Source organism: Harpegnathos saltator, unplaced genomic scaffold (assembly GCF_003227715.2).
Source record: "Harpegnathos saltator strain DR-91 unplaced genomic scaffold, Hsal_v8.6 scaffold485, whole genome shotgun sequence".
Taxonomy (NCBI): domain Eukaryota; kingdom Metazoa; phylum Arthropoda; class Insecta; order Hymenoptera; family Formicidae; genus Harpegnathos; species Harpegnathos saltator.
The window spans coordinates 511987-528985 of record NW_020230299.1 but is presented as its reverse complement, the minus strand read 5'-3'; the positions used below and the strand labels follow the sequence as shown (position 1 = coordinate 528985).

The window sequence follows — 16999 nt, the reverse complement described above, 5'->3', positions numbered from 1 at the left end:
TGAGCGTCAAAATTTATGAGCCATTATTATGCATTCTGCTTTCCGCCCGCGTTCCGTTGCCGCCCGCCGCCTATACCCCGCGCGCCGCGTTTTCCCCGATCGAAGCGCGCGAGAATCGCTCCCAATCGCGAGCGATCGACGTTGCTTCGCGTTGATCTCCCGTTGACTGACGAGACGCCCGGCGAGACGGCGCGCGGCGATGTAACGAGAATATACGCGCCCGAGAATACGCACGGAGGCTCTGAATAATGCGCGCGATCCCTTTTGATATACAAATCAAGAGCGACGTGTCATCTCGTGCCTACTGCATACAGCGACATACCGGCGCTGCTGCTTAGTTAATTCGCGAGAAGTAAGATTCTCGACGTGCTCTCGTGAGTCTCGCCCGACTGTCGAATTCGCGCTCTGACAATCTCTCTCTCTCTCTCTCTCTCTCTCTCTCTCTCTCTCTCTCGCGCGCGCGCGCGCGCGCGTCGAACGATGAACTGCCAAAAGGGGCGGAGGATGTTGGTGAGTGAAGGCCCCGCGCACGCACGCGGGTCGAATAAATGCGGGGCGGATCGTCCGCAGGTTCAAAGTTCAACCGTCGGTCGTGTCCTAACTGAACGCGTCAGCAACGTTTGGAGGAGAGTTCTTCGCCGTATCCTCGCGTCCTCGTTTCGTGATTTATCGCGAACGAAGGCGGCGCGCAGAGATGAGCTAAGAAGAGAGGAGAGAAAGCGGCGGATAGTGTGAGTGCGTAGAATCATCAGCGGCGAATTTCGCGAAATCAGAATGCAGACACCGCAGTGCAGAGCGCGCGCGCGCCTCGTTTCAACGCGGAGCAAAGCGACAGGGGGAGAGAGAGAGAGAGAGAGAGAGAGAGAGAGAGAGAGAGAGAGAGAGAGAGAGAGAGAGAGAGAGAGAGAGAGAGGGAGAGAGAGAGAGAGAGAGAGAGAGAGGGAGGGAGAGAGAGAGAGAGAGAGGGAGGGAGAGACCCTTCGTTACCTTTAAGAGAGAGGGGCGCGGCGTGCCTCCCTCGAGTCCGTCAGCAGACTCTCGTGTACCCGATGCTCGCGTTCGTATTCAATTACGCCTCCGCAGTCAATGGCAAGAGAATTGGCGCGCGCTTTGTGCTTTGTTAATTAGTATTTAACTGAAACTTGATTGTTAATTGGAAACAAATTAGCCGACCGGTTGTTTGCCCGGTGTCGATGCGACGCGCAACTTCCACGGATACCTGTTTAACAGAGCACGATCAAATTACGGCGTTCGCTACAACGCTCACGTTTGTAAGCGCCGAGCGTGCCGGCGTGCGGCGCATTCCTTCGGTCCACGGATTCTTCGGTTTCACGTTAACGAATCGTCGCGCGATACCGATAGCTATCGAAGGCAAGCGAGAGAGGCCGGAGGGACTTCTAGTGTTTCGGTCTTAAATTCGCCAACGTGATATTATTTAATCGTGTGAGGGACGTTGCCAGAACCATGAGAATCGACCCGGGCAAGTCGATCCCGTCGCGGCTGTAATTATTTCGTTGTCTCGTCGCGAGGAATTTGTAATATTTTTAGAACACTTAACATTACCGGATACACTTTTTAGACCCCTTCAATATTGATAGGTACTGAATTGATGGAGTAATGCATAAAATCTCCTCTCCCTTTCCTAACTACCGATTAACGTAAAAACTACCGATTAACGTAAAAACGATCAAGCCGCGTCGGCTTTTGTAGGACCTGTTAGTACCTTATTATACCTGATTAAAAGCTGAGAGAATCACTGGCAATTTCATTTATATTTAATCTCCAGGTTCTTTAGGAGACTCCTAACCTGAGGCTTGATTGTCGGCTGACGCTTAATATTTCAAGAGAGTTTCCACGCGAGACACGAGATTAATTCAAATGAAAAAGGTGCCATTTGGAAGGAATGTCGGTGGAGCACCGATATACTCCGTATTATCCTGCGACTGCGATCGTGCAATATCTACGATCTTCGGCTAATTTGAAACGGGCTTTACTTTAACAGAACCTTAATATAGGATTTTAGTTTAGCGCGCAGAGCGCGCTAAGCCGAGACATACTCGAAAGCGTTTCAAACTACGCCACGGTCAGAATTCCTAAATTCCTTTTCGCGTTTCCATCGGATAGCGGGAGATCGGTACAAGCTAACAGAAGTGTAATTATACGTACAGCGGTAAACAGCCGTATAATTACGGAAAGCATGTCCGATGTACGAGATACGACTATGTCGCGAGATCTTGTATCAACCTGCGCTGAACCCATAGAAATAAACGTTAGCCTATTAGAGATCGAGTATCGAGTCGGGAAAGTCAACTTTTCGAGTCGAGCGAAGCCTTAGTCGAAGAAGAGCACAGTAATTCTGGCGGCTCGGTGGGCGTACATACGCCCACACCCGCGCATGTTAACACACATACACACACACACACACACACACACACACACACGCATACACACGCTCGTATACTCACGCCGCGGTTTAAGCCGAATGATTAACGACGGCGCGGAAACGACGCGGACGACCCGTCGTTCCCGCAGAGCCGGAGCTATTCCTAATCCGCTGCAGTTCTCTCGCCTCTCTCATGGAGCGACTCACAAATCAGCCGCAGCGTTAGGCCACCGTAATGCAACCTGCCACGAAGTTCGAAACGATCGACTCGACGCCGCGCCTTAATTGGAAACAGATTACGCTCACCGGAGAAAACGCTCTCCTTCCTTCCTTCCCCTTCCCCCCTCCCCCCCTCTCTCTCTCTCTCTCTCTCTCTCTCTCTCTCTCTCTCTCTCTGTCTGTCTGTCTGCCTGTCTGTCTCTCTCGTCGCGACGCGAGCGACGATTGTCGAATAGGTAAATTGGAATCGGGTCGCGTCCGATCCGTGGCTGACCGCAACTACTGCCGTGAAATCTTAAGCGGGAGTAAGCAGCGAAATCAACCAACGAATTATTGAGATGAAGGCAAGATAGAGACGGAGAGACCGACGAGAGGGAACAAGTCGTTAAGGTGAATGGTAGATCGGTAGATTGTTACACGTGGAAGGAAAGAACCACTGAACCGTATATCCCTACTATCGAGTCTGGATACTCAAGTATCTCGAGTACCAGCGGGACATTAAAGTATTTCTCTGATTACCTCAAACTACTTATACTAACCGAGGATCATCCGAAAGTTCCATCTTATCTTGTCCTATCCATTGTTCCATATCTTGTTCTATCTTCAGAAAAACTTTAGCTTGGAATAGCCGAATGATATCCGCGAGTCTGAGTACCCGAGTGATACAGAGATTCCTGATTTAATTAAGTAATTTAATCAAAATAATTTGGCACCGACAACCCACAGGGCAGAAAATCACGATGATGTGAAAATGATGATGAAAAGGTGACTATGAAATGACTCGCTGCTCACATACTCGATTCGATCATTTTCCTGTGATTTTTGCGTTTCATTTCTATGCGAGAATATTATCTCTGGACGCGACTTTGACCGGAAAGGATCGGTTATATCCTGAGCGTCTTTTACGGACAGAATTATAACGGAGATTTTTCATTCGCAGGCGAATCAACGTCCTCGGTCGACATGTCACCGATTCTAATCGGGCTGGGAGGCACGGCGACCGGTCTGGGCTTAATCGTGACCGGCGTGCTAATGGCACTCTGGAGGAGGCACGCGGCCACTCCTACGAAACCGAAGGCACCGCAGCAGCCGACCATCGCGACTTTCGCCGGCAAGGGCGAAGAAGAAGACGGCAATCCGGATCTCATTCCCACGACGGTCCTGACCAATCATCTCACTGGTAAATTTGTCCGATAACGCGAGCATTCAACGATTTTCGCGCGCGACATAAATCGCGTATTCCGATGTCGACAACGAAGCGCCGCGTCCAGCGGGTGAAATGAAAGTAACAGGGAAAGAATGGCAAATATTCTTCAACTGCCAATCCGACCGCGAGGTTTCGACATTCGCACAACACTGCGGGATCAATTCCCGCGCGGCTCGTCCGATGCTCCGGCCTACTTTTTTTGCAGTTAGCAAAGTGCGCTTGAAGCATTGCCGAAGAAAATTCGCTATATTCAGTTATAAAACGTCGAGAAGCTCTCGGTCCAAGAGAAAAAGAATTAGAGCCGGGCTGAAAGAAAGAAGTGGGAAGAGTGGCAGACGGACAGGAATTTACCATTTAAATCCTACAAGTGCACCTTTAAGAAAGGACCGGAGGCATATCGTCCGCGCATAACCGGCCATCCCATTCGGTGAATTTCTACTTAGACTGATGGAACTGCCGCATTTGTACGAGTATCTCAAGAATATCGGGTTTCGCCTTAAACCGGCGGCGCGTGTTAACGGTACTTTTAAGAAAATTGCACATACGGTATGTGGTCGGCTCTAGTATATATCGACATATGCATACTCGCGCCAGAACGTATGCGGGACTTAGATGCGTGTGTACGTAGAAAGATGCGCGTGCCTTTGGCAATTCCGCGCGAGGGATTATATGGATGGTATTCGCTGTGAGCACCGAGGGAAGAGAAGACAGTATTTATCTCCGATTGCGGTTCCAAATCAAAATCATCCGAATCAATTCGATCCGGGCGGGCCGTCCGAGCCGAAATTTATCCTCGATAAATTCTATCCTCGAGGCGGACCGTTTCTCAAGTCGCGACGCGCAGAGGAAGCGTGTTCACCTGGCGCTCTCCCCCACTTTCGATTCCTCCCTACAAGCCGGAAACTTCCGGCGCAAACAAAACAATAAAAGTAACAGAGTGCCGCCCGCGAGTGGGAAACGCCGCGAAAGTTGCTCGAGAAGTTGAAAATACTTTGCGAAATCCGCGAGCTTACTTCAAACCGATTATGCGATTGACGCTAAGTCCACCCTGGGACTTTCTTCCAGACAGGAAGCTTCCTCGTTACGGGTCCCTGCCGCGAAGACCACGTCAGCTGGAAGGACGCGAGATGTCCCACGACGTTCTAGAGGATTCAGATTATCCGAGAGCATCGCCAAACGTGAGTAATCCGACTTTTATCCGAGATATTGACTCGTGAAACGAAGACTGCGTACCTCCGAGAGTTACGTCCCGAGAGAGAGAGAGAGAGAAGGAAGAGGATGTCACGCTATTCGAGAAAAAGATATCACAAAGCGATACATTAACGCGGGCCGCCCGTGTATTCCGTGTCGTTGAGCTTTCTTACCGTTTCTTCGCGGTAATTCGAGTTTTTGTAATCTCGCAATCTCTCATCGGAGGTGTTGCGTCATTTAATTCTGTCAGTTGCGTCGAGGTATTAAAACGAAATATCAAACGGTGCGGAACTGAGGAGGAACCTCTGACGTAAGGCGAACTACGGCAAGCGCGTATACCTATATGTTAGCCGATAGCTCCGAACACAGAAAACCACTTTCGAATTCGATCCGGCCTGCTTTACGATCCCGCTTATCGCGTTTACCAGCGGGCCAAATTCAGCGCACGGAAGCATTTCCGTCGTGCCTAATAGTTTTCGAGATATTTGGCCTTTCTTTGGCCCGTGATACATTCAGTTTATTTATTTGGCGGACGATTTAGATCAGAAAACCCCGGCTCCCGTATCAGTATTATTGCAAAAGTGTTGGTTATCGAATGTCCCCGATGTCAACTTCGTATCTGAAGTGAAAACATGACCGACGAATCTTTTCGTTCGAAAAGTCTGCCTTTTTATCTCTATACTCCCGTCGCATTGAGAAAATTTACCGGCGACGTATATGTGTGCATGTTTATATACACACACACGTATATATATATATATATATGTATGTATATATATAGTGTGTATATACAGTATAGTTCATGTTATAAAAATACCATAAAAGTCTGGCGCTATAAAATTCTATATCATTCTAGCAAGAATTCTCTCTCCGCGCGCGGATAAATCGAATTCAATTTCAGTCGTCGTTCTACATTTTTCTAAGTGGTATCATATACCTCCGTCGAGACAGGGTCTTTTAACCTTAAGCCTTAGACAAATATCTTCCAAACTCGATTTAACCCCGGGTGCCGGTGCGGTGTCGTATCGAATGGCAATGTAGTCGCGGTGCACGTAAGCTCCGTCGCGCGTCTCGTGTTTTACTGTGTCGCTTGAGTAAAAATTTCCACAGCGGCGTCGCGGAGACGCGAAATAATCGCACAAGTATAAGTCTTAATCGCCCGTCGCACCCGGCGGTATCCTTCCTCGCCCTCGATTAGCGAAAATGTGACTTTTACGGCGATCGCTCGCGATAATCGATACTTGTTTCACTGTCTCAAGCTCTTTGCTCCAGCTTTTCGGTCGGTTTCAGACATTCTACAGCCTCCAAAGGCCGCACTCGGAGTCGATCACCAGGAGCATCCAAGAGAGCTGCATTTAAGGGTCAAACCTGCCAGTTGAGGCATCAAGAAAAGAAGTGGGCGGCGATCTAAACGGATGGACAAGGGAGGATCCAGACGGCCTGCATCGCTTACTTCTAGGTCGTCGACCATCGTTCAACAGGGTATACGAGGCCCCTGGACCATGGCTGATGCTGATTCGCGAGGAAACGAGAATTCACACTTACACACGCTCGCGCCACGTTTTCGCAAACTCGAGCGTACGAAGGAGTACATTCATAGCCACTTGATACACTACGCCTTTGTAAATATTGTATATAAATAAAACACATCAATTTTTTTCGTGTTACACGTTCGTCTCGTGTCTCGCTTCTTCCATTGGCCGTCTCTCTCTCTCTCCCTCTCTCTCTCTTTCTCTCCTTTTCGAAACAACGCGAGTGTATGTCACGTTCACACGTTCCTCGAAAGAGTACGCGCGCGTACCTGGCTTTTTTTCATTCTACGTACCTTCCCCTATCGCGCGAGCAAGCTTCGAGGATCTCCCTTGATCCGATCGTCTCGCGTTCGCGATCGTATTTTTCGAAACTTTATGGCGGACTTTAGATTAAACTCGGCGTCGAATATTTGTTTTTCCTTTCCTTTTCTCTTTTTTTCCTGAAGATATTACTACCGTAAATTAGAGATCGGATCGTGTGAGCAATCTGTCGTTTATTTCGCACGAGCATGAGCTTGTCTACTTATAGGTCCTCCCCCTCCCTACTGTCGCTTTTACGTATCAATCCACGTTCTCATTCCGCAACACCGTACGGCGCATTAGCCTGCGAGAAAAAGCGCAATACGCGAGAAAACAGCATCACGCTAAGTAAATCGCATAAAGCATAACAACATCATGATGTTGTGGCGAAGAGCTAGCTTCTTCCCAGCTTTCTTTCATGTCGATCTCCTTCTTTCTATCTCCAGAAAAGAGAGAGAAAGAGAGAGAGAAAGAGAGAGAGAGAGAGACAAGAAGCAACCTCATCGGCGAGAGCTTCGCGACAGTTCTCTTTCAGTTCCTTCATTCTCACGTCGAATTGACTTTCCCGATGATATAATATCGCACGATAGTTAAATACATGAAATCGCAAAGAAAAGTTGCGATTGATTAATTCACGGCATAATGTCGCTAAAAACGCTATAGGGATTCATATTGGGTTCTATTGCGATCATTGGATTCTATTGCGTCTTACTTAATATTTTGACGGTCGCAATTTGTTACAAAAAATGTATCCCCACCCAGATAGATTTCGAGAATTTGTTTAAGCTGTAATTAAAGAAAGGGGAATATTTTCGTATATATTGCGTAAAATCCATAAATCTATTTTTATACACAACTCTGTACTCCAAAAAAATTATAATCATAGTTTGTCACGATTGATTGAAATATTTCTTCACAACTAGCTTGACATGTTTCGTCATAATATTTCTCCATAAGCAACACAAACATTGACAAAAGTAAAACTACGCATATGGCCGTCAAAGTGCTAAAGACAAAATTCTACCGACGTGTTTAATGGGATTTCTGCGTCGGGAAAAACGCGCATTGTTAGAATTAATGAGACTCCGTTATCGAAAGAAAAATTCGCGTTGTTCGTATTAAGGAGTCCTGTTCACCAGGAGGCGGACAGTAGGTCACGATACGGCAGTTTGTTCCGCTCGTTGGAATATAGCGCTTTAATGTGGCGTATTTCAGGCTGAGCACGTAATTGGCCATTCGAGATGCAAAGTGCGCCCCGTCTACCATTCGCGTGCCCTTTCCACCCCCGACTGCGTCTCGCGGTGTCGATCCGCGCTTATGCGCCCTTTCCTGCATCCAAACGACGGCGGATAAAAGTGCACGGCACATAAAAGCGCGATAGTTCCGAATAACCAGTCGGTCGGCTGCACGAACGTAGATACAGATATCGTACTCTCGGTCGTCGTGCGTTTAACACCGAATGCGCCAGTTCGAAAGTATCGAGGTTTCATCCGTACCGTTGAAGAGAAAAAGACGGAAAAAGAAAATAAAGAAAGGCAACGGCGACCATTTTTCTTTTTTTCATATATATATATATATATATATCTGAAAAAAAATATACATATATATATATATATGTCGGCAATCGGACGAATAAATTGCGCGCAGCTAAATCCGTCGGGGAAGAACAACTCAAACAGCGAGCACGAGGAAGGCTCGCGGATGGAGTTTAATCCTCCGTCGAAAGCGAATGATCATGGCTACTAAAATATACCGCGACAGTCCGCTTATATATCCGGCCGCGCGGATGGCGCCGTGGATCCCGCCCTCACATCTTCTGCGAACTGAAACTTTTATGATTTCACGTTTGACCGCGTCCGTTTAAGTTTGCGCGCACAACCGTCGTCGCGCGAGTGCCCGACGGTACATTTACATGCTCGGAACTCCTTGTGTACCTTACATCTCGCGATTCGCTGCGCCGGAAGGCGCGAGCGCTACTTCATATTTATCTCCGCGTTAAAAGGCAAAATTCAGGAGGAGCGCCTAATTCGCAGTCTTTCTCTAATTATGATAAAATTTGTAGCTCAACATATAACTTGATCATTTAAAAAGAATTTTTGCCCAATGCGTGAGCAAGCGTCAGCTCTTGAGTGAAATATCCGGCGGGGTTTCAAAGGAGATCCCGATATCGAAATTTGGCTCTACATCAACCCAAGGCAAGGCAAGTTCGTCGTACTTGAAGAGTCAACGAAGATATATAACATCTCAAAATATAACATTGTAGTATACGCCATTGTCTTACCTTGATATCTCGAATCGACGGGAAAGAGAATTAGAGATGTGCGCCGATACACACGTCCTCGCGTCGTTCGTCGGTTCGACACAGTAACGACTCGGTTGCGGGTCGCGGTTGCGCTGCGCGAGATAAGTAAACATTAGCAAAAAAAGACAACGCTGTCAGCTGACAATAGCGAATAGCGCGCGCACGGTCAGCGGCCGGCCGAGATCAAAACAATCGGCGTAAACAGAACATTCCAGATTCTTTCAGAGCCAAGCTTACTCACCTTCATGCGGCGCGACTTTTTTCGAGCGTCCGTTACGTCTCAAAATGGCGTGTGTTTTGCACACGTCCCGCCGGTCGTACGCCGGTCGAGCCGACTTCGCTGATTGGCCCATTCAGTTAAGTATATCAACCAATCATCACATGCGATTGAACGCGGGAAAATGGAATTCATTGTTAATTCATCATTACAGTTTGATTCACTATTAATTTCAAGTATTCCAAGGATAACGCGGTTGTTCCCTTTATGCGCGCGATGCCGTGAAAAACATCCCCGAGCGTCGCGAGCCTTGAAGCCTTCGCATTGAAGCGAAGTCCAGAGGGTGCGTATAAATCATCTTTAAAACTTTAGCCGCGGCACAAAAACTTGGTTAAACGGCGCGAACATAAATCATCGACCTAGCAAGTCGACCGAGTTTCCCCTCAAAAGCGGCTAAAGATAATTGATATACGGCCGAGCGTAGGTATGTTGCGCGCCAAACGCTAATTAGAGGCCGCGCTTATCAATCTAAGCATGGGCGGCCGCTGCGATAAACGCGACACGTTTGACGGTTAAACGACAGCCTGCCGTTCATGGACAGAGTATCCTGGAGTTCAGGATCGATGCGGGTTTCTGCACGAATAACCGGTGCAATTTACTCTGAGCTGCTTTTATCCGCAAGGAAAAACCACCGCAAGACGCCAAGGGACTCTCCTAATTTTTCTTATCGCGCAGATTACGAAGGATCAGACTGTTCACGAGCGTTGCGCGGAAAAACCCTATCGATACGCTCGGCGACTCGTCTCTCGGGGGAGGACGAGAATAGACTTCGGTCAGAAATCACAGGTAATGAGCGGTCACGGGTAACTCGCCATTTGTTGTAGCTTTAAATGATTGATGTCGATTAATGTAATAATGTATACATCATACAAAGATCATCCAAATCATCGTGCGACGAATATATACTGTAATTGATAAATTAATAACAATTTAATAATTATTTGACATGGATATACGTAAAATTCACGATGAAGGGAGAAAGCAGATTTAATATTTGCAGATTTAATAACTTTGTGCGAAATACGCAATTGAGAGTAATATGAAATATAATTTTATTGAATACGCCATTCTATATATCATTATATTCAATAATGTAACAGGTTGGATAAACAATCCACAAATAATCATCTCTATTCATTTACTTCGTGTCAATTAGCTGAATGGTTAATAAGTGATGTGGAATAGATGCCATCAGTGAAATATACACTAATATTTCCACTGCAATCAATTTTATTGCATTAAATATCCTAATAATATAGTGATCCTTTTTTCGAAATAAAATTCGAGAAAATTAGCTAACAATGTATAAAAAAATTTCACCATATTCTGATCCCAAATGAAGAAATTGTTGCAATCAAAACGTCAGGCGCAAAATAAGATAGTGAACGATTTGACGATAACAAAATCAAATTAAATCAATAGTTTTTCTGAATAGAAAAATTCAATATATCGTAATATGAATTTCGATCATCAAGAAGTCAGTTTCATTTTTAACTTTCAGAAAATTTTCATTTCTGTTTGTTTGCTACAACGAGTCAAACGATCAATAAATCTCGTGTGAAAATACAATCTGTGCAATACAACAGAGAAAAAAAACAAAAGACGAAAAATAACTATCTGCCAAATAAATTACTGATATTTTCCGAACATTATCGGGAAATCCGCAGCTTCATTATCGAACGGCCATTGTCCGCTTCGGTATGTAGTCTTTCCTCGAATTCTTAGAGAGCCCGACGAGTTGACCGAGGGATCCTCGTTACGGTTATTTGCTGAAGACCGATACTGATTAATTCCAAACCATTCCCCTGATCCTCCGCCGTTCCTTCCTCCCTGCCGCTCTCCGCTGAATTTCGCAAGCATAGTCTATATATATTCAGTTCCCAGTCGTCATCCTCAGTCGGTACCTATTGTGTATTGCGATCGATAGGCTAAGAACTACATTCGCATGTTTCGTACAAACATGTAATAAGACACGAGACATTTCAGGAAAAGTCCCCGAACGGACTTGACCTCTGATTCTTAAGTAACACTTGGCATAAATAACCGGAACGTCTTCAATCGAACGTGTTCTCTCTTTTGGGATTAAGTTGCCTAGATTTTTCGTGAATTTTAGGAAATATCAAAAGAGCTACGTCATATCCGTATTTTTCAAAACTCTGCAATTTTAGTAATATGTATAAATAAATAAATAAATAAAAATATAGCTTATTATTTTGTTTTCATAACAGTGAGAAAGAACATTATTTTAAATACTCACATATTTAATTATGCGCAAAATATATTGACAGTATAAAAAAATCAAGTACTGACAATATGTTTAATTCAGTAAAGTAACTTTGTAAATTATTAACTTTCTATTACATCAAATTTTTTCAATAATTACTTTAGAAAAAGAATAGTGATATTAGTTCTGTAATTTTATCTAATTAAATAATATTAAATTGAAATGTAATATTTCTCTTAGTTTCTACTGTTTATTCTGTTACTACTATTATATACTGTTATACTGTTTATGTACTGTAATACTATTTATATTGTTATAATAAAAAATCGCTGATATCGTTTCTCATTTTCTTTAAAGCCAATCTTTTCTGCATAGAAGATAATAATGATGCTGGCAAACTGCTTAAAAAGTCTGAATTCCTAAATATCAATTTACAACTGTAACATAAACATCTCTGTACATCCTCCACAGTCAATTGTCCTATTTTATTACCCACATAATCACACCGACTGCCACTATTATTGCAACACTCTGCGTTAGTGGGCAAACACAGATTCGTCCGAACTGATTTCTTATCGTTGAACGATTCTTTTTCTTCAGTTCTAATAAAAATCCTTATATCCTTGGCATCAGAAGATACTAATCTAGAAACTTCAATCGCCTTCATAGCAGTGACATTATCAGAAGACACAGAATTTAAGCCTGCATCACATAGAACACAATTATCTTCCATATCTTGATTGTTCTGGTTATTCCTTGCACTTAGTTTCTCAGCTGTACGCATTATGGTAGATATTGTACCAGAAAACTGCGATTCTAGGGCCATTGTGAAATTATATGTCAAAGCCTGTATGGAAATTGCTGGCTGTATTGTTATATCCATTTTTTTCGATTTAACAGGATTCAACATGTAATATTCTGAATAATACACTAATTCTTGCTGCGTAAAATCTCTCAATGGTTTGAGTATCTTGATGTCTGTGCATCGAGCGTCGCAAAATGCTGCAAGTGTAGAAAGTTGTGCACCTCGTCCTAAACAAATGTCTCCAAGTACTTTTGTAGCAACATCCATAGTAGAATCTGCTACAAACACCTTGTTGCAATTGAGTTTCCGAGCAACAGACAAGAGCAACTTTCGATGTAATTTGTCAAGTAAATCTATCCTTGAGGTATTGTTTGACAAATTGGATAATATCTTACATAACTGTTCATTGTCACTGTTTATCAATTCACCATCAATCTGTCTTATGTCTAATAAATCCTCCGTGTTCAAAACTTGACTCAATGATACAACATAGCAGTCAAATCCAAAATTCTTTACTTGCTCAGCAACTTTACGTCGTAGGCTATTTCTATCTTCATTTGTTGTTTTATTTGATGTAGCATCTATTAAGATAAAATAATTTCATAAATATAAAATTAAATATAAAAAGATTGCTGAATTACATAAGACTTACCATCTATGTATAAAACTGTTGTTTTGAACATAAACTTTTTATGGGTAGACTCACTCATACCAGCTTTAATCATATGCAAAAGTATCGTGGAATTCAATTCACCTGAGTGATCGACTAATACTGAATCACCATGACGGATAATTTTAGATTTACCAAGCGCAGCTCTAAACTTATGGTTGGTGACAGTCAGAAAACACATATTGCAATAACCACTCTGACCACTCAACAGAATGTCAACATCCTTTATCTTGCACTTTCTGCATATTTTTGTATCTCTGTCAAACATGATAAGAGAGTGTAAATATATTACATATTGAAACAAATTATGGAAAAGGTCTTTCTATAATTTATTAGTCATGGTTATGCTTACGACAAAGAGTCTTTTGTACTCTCCAGTATTTCATCCTCATTATTGTTACATTTATAATCATTCAAAGAACACATCTTTTTTTGTCACAATTTATTCGGATCAAATTTTCTTGTAAATTATCTATTATAGCTAGTACAACCACTCTAACCTAATAATGAAAAATACATAGTTGCATCATCGACAAAATATTTTTGAAGATAGTCTGTCTCATGAGAATTAGGGTGGATTCATACAACGTCCGATATCCATATACGATATACATATGACATCCAATAGGAAAACACCTTTTTCCCAGAAAATTCAGGGGTGCGTTCCGTTTCACGCATATGCGCGCATTTTTTATAGTATACGTGACATAAACTATAGATAAATGTGCGCATATGCGTGAAACGGAACGCACCACAGGCTTCTACGACTGCGTTTCGATATTCACTGCCAGCACTGAAGATCTATAGTATAGGTGACATAAACTATGTATTTTCCGTACTAGCAGCAGAAAGGAACGTGAGAGCAGCAAACATGGTGTTTTCGACGACACCGACTTTCCGCACTGAGAAAGGGTGCTATCTGCATCCATTTTGAGAGGGGAACTACGATGCTACATCCACTTTCAGGTTTCGGTGGTAAAACCTGTATGTGGTGGCAGTCCGTGCTACACCCATTTTTAGGCGGTTTATGTCCGTGCTACAACCATAATAGCGTACTTGACAAGCACGGTCTCGCGCATTGTTACGCGTTTATAACATGAATTAACATGTTAACATGTGCAGAAAAAAAAAGAATTGACATTGTGTATGATTAGTATCATAAAGATCATACGAAGTGTCCGGTAATTAACTGCCAACTCGAAGTGTGAGGGTAGATTGGGTTAAGCCAAACATAAAAGTCCCATACCATTTTGCGAGATTCGCAATAATTATCGAGTTATTAATGACAGAAATCTGAGAAGTAAAAGCGCGCCGACATAGATGATTCGAAAAGCGTTGCAGCTGCTCGGGGCAGCGATCATGAATCTTTTCCCTAGTGTGAACTAATAAAAAATGAAAGAGTTCTGTGAATCAATGAAAAATGAAAAATTTTATATGAATTTGTGAAAATCGAAACATTTCACACGACAATTGAGTCGTTCAACATGGCAGTTGCGCGTTCTGGATAATTCAATGAATACCAAATAATTCAATAAATATCAAAGAAATCAAAATGATCAAAATAATAATGTCCGTGTAGTCTGAAGGATATTACGTGACACGCAAAATCCGTTTGATATAATATCCAAAGAAAATGTTTCAAATATGTATGTACAGGTAATATAAACCTTATGCAACGACGAGATATACTACAAAGACTGATGGCCTTACGGGATTTCGCGTATCAGAGAAATTTCCCTGGTGAGGCACCCGGCCGAAAGAGACCGTCTCGCATTTAGCGCAGTAAGATTTAATGGGAACTAATACTTTTCAATCCTTTTCTTCGGATCAAAAAGATTCAGAATTCAGACATATTCAAAATGTCAATACTTTTTAATACGTTTCAATTCGACATTTTATACAGGGAAGCAGGACGAAGGGAATGGGATGAGGGCAACGATACATCATGCGTCTTCAGATGTGTCAAATCGTTTATTATAGAGGAGACTTTGATACGGTAACGTGTATTCGAATATTTAATCGTCTCATGGACCACTTATATATAATAAAAAAAAAATTAACGCGGATTAATGAACGATTCGTATTAATTTTCTGTTTTCTTATAAAGAAATGAAAGAGTAAATCAGTACCGAAAATCGAATATCGATTAATACCATAAATCAGTGACAAAAAATTGCACACGTGCAATGACAATTTGTTCTTATTTTTCAGATACATACCCCTCTAATCTTATTCAACAAATTAACTCAGATAAACGAACGATTCGTATCAATTTTTTTGTCTTATAAAACAATGAGAAAATAAATCAGTACCGAAAATCGAAGACCGTTCAATATCTAATTCTTTCATCAAATTAAAGTGGGTATGAACAGTTTGTATCAATCTTTTTTCTTTTATAGAGAAATCAAAGACTAAATCAATATCGAAAACCGGATATTGATCAATACTATAAATCAGCGTTAGAAAATTGTCTAAGTGCAATGACAAGTAGTTTTCATCTTGCAGGTACTTACCCCACTAATTTACTCAACAAACTAAGTCGGATAAAAAAACAATTTGTATCAATTTTTATTCTCTTATAAAGAAATTAAAGAATCAGTCAGTACCGAAAATTGAAGACCGATCAATATCTAATTTTTTCATCAAATTAACGCGGATTAATGAACGATATGTATTAATTTTCTGTTTTCTTATAGAGAAATGAAAGATTAAATCAGTACCGAAAATCGAATATCGATTAATACCATAAATCAGTGTCAAAAAATGCACGGTGCAATACAATTTTTTATTTTTCAGTATTACCTCTAATTTATTCAACAAATTAATTCGATAAACGAACGATTCGTATCAATTTTTCTTATAAAAAATGAAAAAAAAATACGAAAATCGAAGACCGTTCAATATCTAATTTTTTCATCAAATTAACGCGGATAAATGAACAATTTGTATCAAACTTTTTTTCTTTTATAAAGAAATCAAAGACTAAATCAGTATCGGAAACCGGATATTGATCAATACTATAGATCAGTGTTAGAAAATTGTCTAAGTGCAATGACAAGTTTTTTTCATCTTGCAGGTACTTACCCCACTAATTTACTCAACAAATTAAGTCGGATAAAAGAACGATTTGTATCAAATTTTATTCTCTTATAAAGAAATGAGAGAATAAATCAGTACCGAAAATTGAAGACCGATCAATATTTAATTTATTCATCAAATTAACGCAGATTAATGAACGATTCGTATTAATTTTCTGTTTTCTTATAGAGAAATGAAAGATTAAATCAGTACCGAAAATCGAATATCGATTAATACCATAAATCAGTGTCAAAAAATTGCACGCGTGCAATGACAATTTGTTCTTATTTTTCAGGTACTTACCCCTCCAATTTTATTCAACAAATTAATTCGGATAAATGAACGATTCGTATCAATTTTTTTGCCTTATAAAACAATGAAGAAATAAATCAGTACCGAAAATCGAAGACCGTTCAATATCTAATTTTTTCATCAAATTAACGTGGATAAATGAACAATTTGTATCAAACTTTTTTTCTTTTATAAAGAAATCAAAGACTAAATCAGTATCGGAAACCGGATATTGATCAATACTATAGATCAGTGTTAGAAAATTGTCTAAGTGCAATGACAAGTAGTTTTCATCTTGCAGGTACTTACCCCACTAATATACTCAACAAATTAAGTCGGATAAAAGAACGATTTGTATCAAATTTTATTCTCTTATAAAGAAATGAGAGAATAAATCAGTACCGAAAATTGAAGACCGATCAATATTTAATTTATTCATCAAATTAACGCAGATTAATGAACGATTCGTATTAATTTTCTGTTTTCTTATAGAGAAATGAAAGAGTAAATCAGTACCGAA

The 16999-nt window shown here is 41.6% G+C and overlaps 2 protein-coding genes across 5 annotated transcripts in view; one reads left to right on the top strand and one right to left on the bottom strand.

Annotated features, from left to right (window-relative positions):
- The window catches only part of LOC105182029 (nephrin), a 254625-nt gene extending 247958 nt beyond the window's left edge, over positions 1–6667 (top strand). For all 4 annotated transcript variants that reach the window (XM_025302282.1, XM_025302281.1, XM_025302284.1 and 1 more), the window contains 3 exons: positions 3543–3782; positions 4875–4987; positions 6291–6667. In XM_025302282.1, the coding sequence (XP_025158067.1) occupies positions 3543–3782; positions 4875–4987; positions 6291–6359 (422 nt within the window). In that variant the 3' untranslated portion in view covers positions 6360–6667. The remainder of the gene's footprint in view (positions 1–3542; positions 3783–4874; positions 4988–6290) is intronic.
- A 5154-nt stretch (positions 6668–11821) lies between these two features.
- Positions 11822–13628, bottom strand: Ctu2 (Cytosolic thiouridylase subunit 2). Its single transcript, XM_011139147.3, has 3 exons — positions 13463–13628; positions 13093–13367; positions 11822–13021 (listed from the first exon to the last, which is right to left on the bottom strand). The coding sequence occupies exons 1-3, from the start codon at positions 13534–13536 to the stop codon at positions 11949–11951; spliced, it is 1422 nt and encodes a 473-aa protein (XP_011137449.1). The 5' UTR covers positions 13537–13628; the 3' UTR covers positions 11822–11948.
- Between the last annotated feature and the right edge of the window lie 3371 nt (positions 13629–16999).